General features: G+C 40.8%; 1 protein-coding gene across 1 annotated transcript in view; it reads left to right on the top strand.

Moving 5' to 3' along the window:
• LOC122815150 (probable E3 ubiquitin-protein ligase HERC1) overlaps positions 1–12,746 on the top strand; it is a 5,886,073-nt gene that overhangs the window by 1,911,815 nt on the left and 3,961,512 nt on the right. Inside the window, exon 19 of the mRNA XM_044087407.1 lies at positions 11,983–12,156. Coding sequence (XP_043943342.1) covers positions 11,983–12,156 — 174 coding nt within the window. The remainder of the gene's footprint in view (positions 1–11,982; positions 12,157–12,746) is intronic.

Genomic DNA, 12,746 nt, shown 5'->3' with positions numbered 1-12,746 from the left:
AGTTTATGCTGATAAATGGAGGAGATTTTTTATTTGGAGCACAGCAAGGAATTTTGATGTTTCCAGGCCTAATTTGAGTGTTTCTCTTCAATATCTTACAGAATTATTAGACAAAGGTTTGTCTTTCTCCTCTGTAAAAGTTCATGCTGCAGCCTTTTCTGCTCACTATGACTGTGACCCACCATTATTCTCTCATCCTTTGTTTAAACAATTCCTTAGAGGGGCAAAGAACATAAGACCCCCACGTAGAGCTCCTACTCCTTCCTGGGATCTCAATTTTGTGTTGGAAAAACTTACTTTACCTCCTTTTGAACCTGCAGCTACGTCTGAGTTAAAGTTTTTGTCTTGGAAGACTGCTTTTTTGTTGGCCATTATGTCTGCTAGAAGGGTTTCTGAATTGCAGGCTGTCATGGCAGTTGAGCCCTTCCTGATTTTTCATAAGGATAGGGTATCTCTGCGTACTAACCCTACTTTTATGCCTAAAGTGGTTTCAAATGTGGCCCTGAACCAATCTATTCATTTGCCTACTTTTTATGCTGATCCCCAAAATAAAGGGGAGAAAATTTTGCACACTTTGAATATTCACAGGCAGTTGCGTTATTATTTGAGCAGGACTAAAAGTTTCAGACAGTCTCAACAGTTATTTGTTTCTTTTGCTTTGAGCTCTCAGGGAAACCTATTTCTAAACAAACTATTTCTAAGTGGATTGGTCATTGTATTGCTTTTGTTATTCTCATCATGGTAAGGAGATTCCGCTGGAATCAGACCTCATTCCACTAGGGCTACTGCCACTTCTACTGCTTTTGAGGGAGTAGCTACCAAAGATATTTTGGAAGCAGCTACTTGGAGTTCAGTGCACACTTTTTCTAAACATTACCATCTCCCTCTTTATTCCAAGTCTAGGGCTGGGTTTGCCACTGCAGTCTTGCAGGGCTTATTAGCAGCCCCCAATGCCTTATGATTGGGCCAACCTCCCTTTACTTTTGCTTTGGGATTCTACCCACAGGTTATGACTGCAGCAATGTGAGATGAAGAACATAGTACAGTTTTGTACCTACCATAAATGTAGATGTTCGAAGATCCACATTGCTGCAGTCCAATTTACCCTCCCTCCTTCCCCACTGTAGTTTGGAGTGTTTGTTTGTTTAGGGTGTAGATATTGTTTGTACATGGGTTTTGGAGGTTTTTTCTATTTTAGGCTGTGGCCTTTCTTTTTGGGCCTTCTGACATCTGGGGCAAGAAAAGACTGAGGATATGACATCGGTCATGCGCTTTAATACCGGGACGCACTGACGTCAGATCTGAGCGCCATGACCGACGCCAGCCTAATACTTGGTATTCGGGCCGACCGAGGACAGCGGACTACCCACAGGTTATGACTGCAGCAATGTGGATCTTCGAACATCTACATTTATGATAGGTACAAAACTGTACTTTCCTTTAAAGGTCACCTGTCAGCAATTTCTGCATGGCTGCTCTTGAGTCCTCCTCTGGCCTCTAGGTTTGAGTTAAAGCAATTTCTTAAAGGCATCCTTCATACCAGGCCTCCCAGGAAGCCTACTCCACCTTCTTAACTTTTTATCTGAAAAATTGACACGGGCTCCTTTTAAGCCCATTTCTTTAGCTTCCTTTACAGCATTGTACTTGGAAGACTGTTCTTCTTTTGACTCTTGTTTCGGCCAAGAGAGTGTCTGAACTTCAGGCTGTCATAGTTATTCTTCCTTTTTTAGTTATCACAGAGACAGGGGGTTTGTTTATTCGTACTAATCCTCCTTTTATGCCCAAGCTTGTCAATGAGTGTCCCTTAACCAGTCTATTCCTCTTCTTTCCTTTTTCCCTTCTTTGCAGTCTGCCAGTGAGAAGGTCCTTCACACCTTGGATTTGCATAAACAGCTCGGTTATTATTTAGATAAAACTACAGTTATTCACAAATCTGAGCAGCTTTGTGTTTCTTTTCATCCCAGGACTTTGAGTTTGGCTGTTTCTAAGCATACTATCTCTTTCTGTATTTCTAAGGCCATTTCCTTCTTTTATTCTTTTCATGGCAAATGTTTTTTCTGGTATGTAAAGGCACATTCTACTAGGGTAATTGCCTCCTCTGTACATTTTCAAAAGTCTGGATTCCAGTTCTGTCCTTGAGGCTTCTTCTTGATTCTCTGTTCATACTTTACTAAACATTAAAAGTTGGATGTTATTTCCAGGGTCAGAGCAAGTTTTGCCAGAGCTGTTATGCATGAGTTTTTAGAGGGTTTTTCTGTGCCTTCCTCCTCCCAGGATTCCTCTTAAATTGTTATACTCTCCCTTAGATGAAGAATACTGAACAGTGATATGGTATGACAGCAGTACAGCTGTGTAAAATCTTAACATAAGAGTAGATGTCATTATCTTCACTGTTGCAGTATTTCACTCTCTTCTTCCTTCCATCTCTGTCCTGACAATTGCCCTGTGCTCTGTTTCCCTTATGGCCAAGGAGCCCTTCTCTCTTTATTTTTCCTTCTGGATGCACATGTTCCTCTTTGTCCCTGAGGGTATTCTGTTCCTCCTGGGGCTTTTTCATTTCTGAGTGTTTCTGCCCATACATCAGTTTCATGCCCTACATCTTGCAAAGGGAACATGACTGTGACATATGGTGACTACGAGAGCTGAAGGCTTTGGTATACTGGCCAGATGTTGGGCTATCCTTGACAAGAGATTCCTTAGGTGAAGAATGTTACAACAGTTAAGAGAAGGACATCTACTATTATGGTAAGATTTTACACAGCTGTACTTCCCATCAAACCACTCTGCAGCCTGTTTTTTTTCATTCAAAATATACCGATGAATCATGGGTTCATGCCATGTATCTCTATTGTGATAAGAAAGGGCAAGCTTCACGTGCGTAAAATTCATTACACCTCAAGAGACTTTGGGATCAGAAACAAACTCATAGATATTGACCTGATTTGTTGTTTTCTTTTGGTCAACTGTTAAAACTTGCAGTTTCTTCTTAATCCTGATTAGTTATTTTCATAAGCATTCTCAACATAGTATTAACTAAAAATGTATTACCTCTGGTTTAGGAGCACTTATAGTGTTTAGAAATGCAGGGGACCTGGTTCTCCTTTTTTTCTGTAATATACATGTCTGTCAGTATAAAAGAAATTGTGATCATTTATATAACCCTGAAGCAGTTTCATTCTGTACTGAAACTTGGTCTTTTACAGGTTACAAAAGATAACACCACAATTACACAGTATCAGTCAGATATGGAAAGATTTGCTCCATTCATATTGTAGTATTTTAGGAATAAACCCCATCCTTGGGAGCAGCACTTCAATTTTTTACATTCCTTTTCATATGTGTACTGTGACAGATCCTTTCATCAGTAAACATTTACTGTCTGCCAAATGGAAAGTCCCTAACATAGTGTTTTGCCAGAGCTTAGAAAATGTGAGTATCATAACAGTAATACCCACTTGTGGAACAGATGATCTACATTTTCACTGTTGCAATAGGGCATCATACTGTTCTAACAACGACATAGCACACGGCCAGCTTGCCAAAGCTCTAACCCCATCCCTCTGGCTGCTGATGCACCCTTTTTGGAAGTATATCAACAAACAGAGTGGGGTAAAGCTTCAAAAGTTTCCTGCCTCCTCAAGGAGAAGCTTCTCTCTGGCTCCAGAGGAACAGTAGTCAAAAGCTTTTTGTCTAACAGATAAGACCACATTTGGGAACCACTTCCTTTCATAAATATTTTTTATTGAATATTTGTGACATTTTTTTGATCTTCCTTAATATTTAAAAAATAAAAAGCAATGCAGTTTGTTGTATTCCACTTTATGAATATCCGCTTTTGTTAGGGTAATTTTGTATGTGCTTCTGTACTGTTTACTTGACTTATTTTACAATTTTTTTGTGGAAAACTGTGATTTTTATGAAAATGTGGATGAGGGGAAGACCTGGCTGGCAGTGCTTTTACAACTGGAATTTTGTTCCTGTTACTGCTTTTAATGGAAGTAGGACCTTTTCTCATTTTTGAAGTAATAAATATTCCGTTATATTTCTGAGTAAAAGTTAGTGTGGTGACATTGATTTTCAGTGTATTGCTTGTGTTTCCTAGTGTGAAGACTTTATATGTGGCCTTTGAGAAAGGGAACTATGCTTTTTGCTTACTAATGAATACTTAACTTCTCCCAGTGTCACTGACCTTACTGACCTTCAATCAGGTTTCTTCTGTGGCTACAGCATGAGATACTATTTCGAGTCCTGCTTCTTCCACTCCACTTTACATAAAAAGAAAAAAAAACAAGTAAAATGATTGCCCCAGCCTACAGTTAGTGACTCTGGTGTGGCAAAGGATGGTTTCACAGACCACTTACCTATTGCCTAAACTCCTTCTGGTGTAGCTGTTATGGTCACTATGGATCAAGGAGGGAGGGTTTAGACACCTCTAGGGATTTTTCCAGTACTTGCTACTGGTATGGACAAACCAAACACTAGGTGCAGGAGTTGTCTGGGGAAAGGACTTTTATCAGGGATAGTAGCCTGTCCATTGACAACTCTCCCAGTAGGAATATTCCTAGAAAAAAGAAGCAAAAACCTAATAAGAAGACAGATGATTAGGCTGCTTCTCTGTACAAATCAGATATTTTATAGATTTATTGGTGTTTACTAAGGACCTTTTTAAGTCTAGCCATGCATCCCAAATCTCTGACAATTTCTTGGTACCCTTGATAAGTGTAAGCAGTGTCTTGGAAGATGAAACTTTTACAAGCTAAGCCTGAGAGATGAACCATTTACAGGTTGCCTGTGTCCGTTAGAGACATAGGTACCAAACCAGGGATGAATTTCCTGTTTACCAGTCCATTTGTCCAGGCTACTCTTGAATTGGGTTAGGAAGGAATTCTGCTTCACATGGATGGGAAGCATGTTCCAGAGAAGGGATAATCTCTGGTATACATACCTGTCTCTCCAGCAGATCCTATTTAAATCACAGGCAAGGTGTAAGTCTTTAGAATGGGGAATTCTGTTGCTGCTTGATTTGCAAATATCCAGCAGGTCCATCAGGGTGGGGTCTGACAATGCCTTGTATGCCAGACATAAATGTCCCCTCAGCAGCCTGTAGGAAACAAAATACAGAGATAGGGCCTTGAGGAGGTCTGCAGAGGACAGTTTACTTAAATCTTGTATTCTTTTAGTGAGGAACCTCTGTGGATGTTCCAATTGTTGGATATTCTCAGTTAGGTGTTAGGCCTGATGAATGCCGAATACAGTGGAACACTGACTTCCTTGGACTTCGATGCCGTACCTTTATTTAGATGTTGCACAACCTAGAATGACTTCCTCACCACTGTAGACATGTGATGGTCAAAGGCTAGATTTTGGTCTGTTTGTTCCCAAGGACCTGACTACTGGGTCAACTCTTAGGGATGGGTTGTCAGTATGATAGTTACCAGGGGTGGATGACTTTTTGAAGAATACTATTATGCATTGATTGGTATTTAGTTTTAGTCCTTGGCTCTGAAATCCATTATTTGCCTGTTTCACCCCTTCCTGGAGAACATTTGTGTCGGTGGGGGATTGCATGACTATTCCTAATTTGTAATCATTTGCAAATTTATTCAACCAGAGGCCACTGACATTGGCCTTGACTTCAGAGACGTAAATGGCAAAAAGGAGTAGTCCCAGGACTGATCCCTGAGGGACTCTGCTTGTGACTGGCATTTTTGTAGAGGTGGACTCCAAAACCTTAACTTCTTGGGTCCTGTCTGTATGCCAGCTGGCTGTCCACCAGGTGACATAAGGGTTTATACCTAACCTCCTGAGTTTGTCATCAATGCCCAGATTGGGTATTGTATCATATGCCTTGGCCAGGTCAAAGTAGGCAGTATGATCCATGTTGCCCTAATCCATTGCTTTGGTGACTTTCACAAAGAAGTCCACCAAGTTGATTAGGCATGATCTGCCCTTGACAAAACCAATATTGGCTTGGGTCCAGTGTCTGGAGGTTTCCTGTGTCATTACTGATCACCTCTTTCCATGGCTTTGCATATGAAACTAGTGAGACTTATGGGTCTGTAGTTTCCAGGGTCTGTAGATGGCCTTACTTGGTGCAGAAGGATGACTGTTGCTGTGCTCGATTCATGAGGCATGAAGCCTGTTTGGAGGCTACAGTTAAATAGCAATTCCAGATGGCCTGATAGGTCATGTTGCATGTTATTTAGAAGGCATCCTGGAATATTGTCTGTGCCCATTGATGCAGTGTTTTTGGCCTTGGAGAATTAAGGAACTGTTTGCCAGTGATAGCTGGGGAGTTCTATTTGATGGTATTTCCTGAGGGAAGGTTGAGGGGGAGAGATGGGTAAAGTTGGAGTTGAATTTATCTGCTAGTAGGTTTGCTATATCTTCTGGTTCCATTTGCAGTTAAGTTCTGCACACAATGCAGGTGAGGTTGCGGTGGCAGTGATTGGACTGTCTGCCCCTTTTAGGGGAATCCTCCTACATCCACCCTTCCAGACAGACAAGTTTCCATCAGTGTTACTACATATGTCAGAAGCAGGGGTCATAGAACTAGTACGTTCAAATCACATAGGCAAAGGTTTCTATGCCAGGATATTTCTGGTACCAATGAAGGAGCATGCTTGGAGACATTTGTTAGATCTGTCTTTCTCAACCTTTATGTGAAACTTCCAAAATACAAAATGCTTATCCTACAATCAGTGCTTGCAGTGTTTCTGGACTATTGTCTTATAGTGACAGTAGATCTGAAAAGATGCTTACTATCACATACCCATTTCCCACAGATTAAAGAAATGTCTACAGTTTGCTCTATCTGGGTCACATTGTCAGTTATCTGCATTACCATTTGGGCTGTTCACAGCAACTTGAGTTCATAGGTTCATACTAGGCTAATGACCACCAGGGTCTTTATAAAGCCCAGCCACACACCCCAACCCAGTTTTGTACCAGAGTACCTTGGATGCCTATATGGTGGGGCATATTAGTAAGGAGGTAGCTATAGGTTTTGTGTGTGTGTGTGTGTGTGTGTGTGTGTGTGTGTATTAGATTGGGATTAGTTTACTTACTATCAACTTCTGTCCATCAGTGACATGGGTCCCAGAATGGAGGGGGGGGTGATTTCCCACCTCAGTAAAAGTGTTTTAAAAATTTTTTTTTCATTTGAATAGGGTCAGTGATGAGCTCTGCTTCACATGGAAGGGGAGCTTATTCCATAGTCTGGGGATCCCTTCAGACACACATTGGTTTCTCAAGTAAATTATGTTGCTGTTGCAGGCAAAGTTCAGGTCCTTGTATCTAATGCATCTGGTTTGTTTGTTTACAGATCTGCAAGAGATCCATCAGAACTGGATCTAAGGATGCCTTATAAACCAGTCAAAGATCGCTTCTCAGTAACCTATAGGAGATGGGGCCTTAACATGATCCCTGTAGGACAGGGTATTCAAACATTGGATTCTCCTGGTGAGGGTATGGTGCATGCTCAAGGGGGCATTGTACTCAAGGATGGGTATGATAATGGCTGAATAGAGGGGTACTATAAATTCCTTGGACCTGGATGCCATATTGCCGATTATGAGTTGGTCAACATAGAATGATTTTCTAATTATCTTTGCAGCATGTTGGTTGAATGCCAGATTGCTGTCTATATATGTTCCCAGATCCTTAACTACTGGGTCAACTCTTAGGGCTATTTTATTGATGGAGTAATTAGCTCAGGTACCAATCATTTGTTTGTGGAAGACGCTGTTGTATGATGTTGGTGTCATGGGGAGAATCTGTGATAGCTCCCAGTTTGCAGTCATCTGTGAACTTAGTGAACCAGAAGCCCTCGACAGTAGCCTTGACATAAGAGAAGTAGATGCCAAATAGCCAGGGAATTGTTATGGCTAGGCTTGTATAGGTCCTAGGACCGATAGCCTAGTACCAGTCTATGAACCTATAAGGAGTGGGCCCAGCAGAGAGCCCTGTGGTGCTTTGCTGGTGACTGGTCTTCTGGTGAAATTTGTTTCACCAAGCCTGATTTCTAGGGTTCTGTCTGTGAGCCAGCCAGTAGTGCAGCGAGTTATGGAGGAATGTATGCCTAGTTTTGAGAGTTTGTCAACTATGTCTGAGTGGGATATTGTAGCAAACACCTTGGCCAGCCAGGTCTTCCCCTCATCCACAGCCTAGGTGACCCTCTAGAAGAAGTTTACCGGGTTGAGTTGGCAATACCATCTTTGAACAAAGCTAAACTGGGGATGGGTCCAGTGTCTGTAGGTTGCCAAAGTCCTTGTTGATCATTTCCATGATAATTCATTCCAAGGAAGTAAATATTGTGGGAAGAAATAGCCAGGGAATTGTTATGGCTAGGCTTGTATAGGCCCTAGGGCCAATAGCCTAGTACCAACCTGTGAACCATGGCTTTTCCATGTTAGACATGTTAATCTAATAGGTCTGTAGTTCCCGGGGCAGTTGATGTTCCACCCTTGTGGATAGGGATATCTATTGAGGCCCTCCATTCGCTTAGTACATAATTGGTTTTGAGACTGTACTTGTTGTAGAGTGCCTTTAGGGGTTCTGCTAGGTCTTATTTCAGGCTATTAAGGAGAGAATCAGGGATATTTTTGGGGGCCTATTGAAGCAGTGTTTTTGGGCTTAGTGACCACCACCAGGACCTGCTTAATAAGTGGGTTATGCTGAAAGGGATTTCACAGGGAGTAGTGGGGTGGGAGTTGGGGGGGTTGAACTAAATTTATCAGCAAGAAGATTTGTTACGTCACCCTGGTCAATGAAGACTGTCATGAAACACTGAAGGGGGAACGGTCAGCAGTGTGCAGAACTGGAAGTTTTGAACACTGCTGATTATTACCTTTAATGTTTCTGACACAGCTGAAGAAGGCCTTGTGATTATTCTTAGCCTTGGAGGCTATCTTGACCTCATAATTGGTTTTGTTGGACTTTGATTCAACTAAATAATAAATTAAGTGGTTGAATTGAGACCTTTTGTCCCTGTGAGCATTGCTGTTTTTGATTTTGACAATGACTTTTTTCTTTTGATATAAACCCTGTTAAGATTATGATCCCACCAGTGGGGTTTGTTTTTGGTTTTAGATTTGGGCTTACTTCTGCTGAGTATGGCAGCCTCAGTGCAGCCATTTACATGTTTGTAGAAGGTTTCTGTGAACAGCTTCTCATAGGCAGCTGTCTTCTCGGGTTTGAGGGAGCCTTGAATTTTGAAAAACTGTCACTTAATATGATATAGTGTGCTTTAGAATAGTTTCTACCTGTTACTGGTTTAGTTAGGTTTTCCGAGTTGATTTTTATTTTGAGGGGACAGCTTTCTGGTCCAGTGAGGATATGACATGGGTGGGAGAGTGGGGCGGGATGCGTTACTCTCCCTTGCTGGTGAGTACTAAGTCCAGTATGTTTGATCTCTGAATGGAGTGTGCACTCTGTGGTCCATGATGTTCGTGTTGATAAAATCCAGGAAACATTGCACCTGTGAGTTAGAGGCAGTGTGTGTTTCTCAGTCTATAGGTGGCTAGCTATAATCTCCTGTGATTAGGGTATTTGGTTAGATATTGAGCAACTGTAGTAGGTCTAGGTACAAATTATGAGCTTTGTTGGTCATAGAAGGTGACCTGCAGCTGGCCATGACATGGTAAGGAATCTCATCTATGGAGATTTGGACATGGATAAACTCTAGAACATCATCCTGTTTAATCAACCTGAGGTTGTATGTGTTGCCAATGTAAATCAAGACCACCTCCACCTTTAGTCCCCTGTCTGTGTTGCTGTTGGTCTGTGTGTGTATAAGACACTGTATACTTGCACTGCTGGAGTATATTCTGTGACTTTAAGCCATGTCTCGATAACAACACAGATGTCTACGTTTTCCAGAATGAGGAGAGATTGTAGGGTGTTGAGTTTCTTCTTTAGACTCCTAGCATTGAGCAGTAACTCTTTAAGGTTTCTTTGAGTTCTTTTTGCTATGTAGGTAGTTTTGCCATTTTGGAATTGCCTGAAAGTGTCTCTAAAGAGGTGGTTAAATTTTTAGGCTATATCTGAAAACCAAGGCAGGAGAGGCAGGTGCAGATCATCTTTGGCAATGGCAACCTAGTCTGTTAACCATGTCCTTCCATTTTGATAGATATTGGAGCCCCCAGTAGTGACACCAGGAACTAAGACCATTATTAAAATAATCGTTTTTTGTTCATACTGTGATATTATCTAAGGTGAAGTTAGAATGCTGCTCAGCGCAAGGCTCGTACCTGTCTGACACATATTCAGACAGATCCATAATGTCTCTCTTCATATAGTCTAGTGAGGTACATCTCAGATCATTTACACCCATGTGGACTATGATAAATCGTATTGGTATGTGTGGTGCAGTGGGCTGTGCGTGTGTGTGATATTGCAGATACTAGCTGCAGGTAGGCAATTCACATTTATCTTCTCATTGTCCAGCCTGGAGAGAGGGGCATCTTTGTGTTGTACAATAAAATCCCCTATGACAAGAGTATTAGATAGTGTTTGCTTGCCTTATGGGCTGTGTTCTTTGGGGATCATTGGGTGTAGGCGTATGTGTGGTGTTTGGTGTTGCTTTTGGTATGTGCTTTAGTGGTTGCTGATAATAGGTATTGCTGTTTGATGGCATCTGAAGTTGTAAAAGGTCAAAAACTAGTTACTTCTGCTGTGCACGTGTTCCTGTGTGAAAGTGTATAAGTATGTTTGTGCATGTGTGTAGATGTGTATGAGTTTCTTCATATGTGTGAGAAACTTTCTGTACCTCTGCATGTTACTAAGTCTATATATATTTTTTGTGTGTGTTTGTGTCTGGTTCATGCCTTCTTGGACAGCATCTGTTGCACTACATTTTTCAGAAATGTATTTGTGATTTTGTTGTCTGGGTATCATTGTACATGTTGACCATGCAGTACTTGTATTGTCAGTACACAGCAAGGGCTGCATTATTTTTGTTTAGTTTGCATTGCATGTGTTCTTCGTACCAGTGCTAATAAAAGAAAAGATATGACATGTCTCCCAGTTACAGCAGTTTGTCACTTTTATTAATTCCATAATGCCTGTTAATAGTATGCAACTGACAAATTTATAAAAGTGCAAATGTAGAAAGAGAGTTATCAGCTGTGATACTGGGGGTCAAAGTTTGATTAGCAAGCTTTGTAATAAATGGCTAAGAGTAGGGGTTAGATGGAGGATTTCTTGCCATTTTTCCTTGTCTCTGAAGGAAGGTGCGAGTTTGTTCCTGTCTGGCTGATAGTCCTGCTGCGGTCAGGGGCTCTGGCAAAGGCAGATGGCATTATTGGGAAGCATTGTCTGATAATTCACAGTGGATGCTGCACTTTTGGAAGGAGATGCACATACAGCTGCTTGGACACCACTGCACAATTTATATGTAGGTAGGATTTAAGAATAGATCTAGTGAAAAATTATGTCTACCATTCAGGCTGATGCCATACTGGGTTGTCCTTATCTTTCATGCTTTCAGAGATTGAAGATGGACATCAGGACACATTTTGTTTCAGACAGTAAAGGTCACTGAATGAATAAAGTTATGAGTGAAAGTAGTAAGAGTAATAGCGGAAAACAGTGGTTAGTATCAACCATGGCAGCGCATTTTGGACAAACAGTCTTGATGATGTTTTGTTTCTTACAATTTACCCTTTCAAATGTTGTTTATCATTGATTAGTAAGTCACCTGCTTAAAAAAGTAAGCTTCAAATGCTACAAAGACATTCTGTAAGCTGACAGAATGACACCAAAACAGTACTACAGGAGCTGTAGAGATACAGCACCTTTCATTAATGCTGAACCCAATGCATCCTGTCACTGAGGCAGAAATTCCTCTTGTAACTTACCACTATCTACACAAGCATAACAGATATAGTTTGCATTGTGTTTGCATCATTAAAACATGTACATGTACTTATTGTAGAGGGCTTTTTCTCTAGTAAAATGGTTCTGGTGTTATGTATTTTTTAGATACATTGATGACGTGGCTAACTGAAGAAACACTCTGTGAATGTAGGGATATCAAAACTTGGGAACACACATTATCAGATGAGACTGCAGTTTTGATAAATGTGGCATTAGGCTGTTCAAGTGAACCAGCACATCGTCTTTGTAGAGAGATGAGGGACTACTTGGCAAGTCAAGGTAAGACTCAATTGCATTGCTCTGAAAAATGAATTTTGTAGTTGTTATAGCTGCACAGTGCTATGCGACTCATATTTTGTTCTAATTTACTTAAAAATCTAAAGTAGTATTCCATACTGGTATAGACTATTTTCACGATGCACTGTAATGTATTTGTACATCTGACTCTTCTTTTACTTAGTTTGTTTTTCAAGAAAGTAATTTTATTTTTATATATATATATATATATATATATATTTTTTTATATATATATATATATATATATATCCCTACACTAGCCTACCTATTTGCTTGGATGACAAAGAATAATAGTCCTGAATACTACCCTAGCATATCTGCTCTCTGAGAGTCAATTTCCCTGAAAGAAAAACTGTGGAAGTATGTCCTGTAATGGTCCTTTTCCTTATTATTACTATATATATATTAGAATACCACTGTTAGAATAAGCAACCTTCCCTACCAGGTTAGGCAGCAGCCACATCCCCTCCTTTCTAGCATTAACTTAACCTTTAGCTCCACTAGTTTCAACTTAACCCTAGCTCCTTGTCCCCCCCACAAATTCCTTACCAGGATTTCTCCCTCCATTACCT

This window comes from Protopterus annectens, chromosome 1.part1, assembly GCF_019279795.1.
Source record: "Protopterus annectens isolate FY-2018-M chromosome 1.part1, PAN1.0, whole genome shotgun sequence".
NCBI lineage: Eukaryota > Metazoa > Chordata > Ceratodontiformes > Protopteridae > Protopterus > Protopterus annectens.
This window is presented reverse-complemented; position numbering and strand designations above follow the sequence as displayed.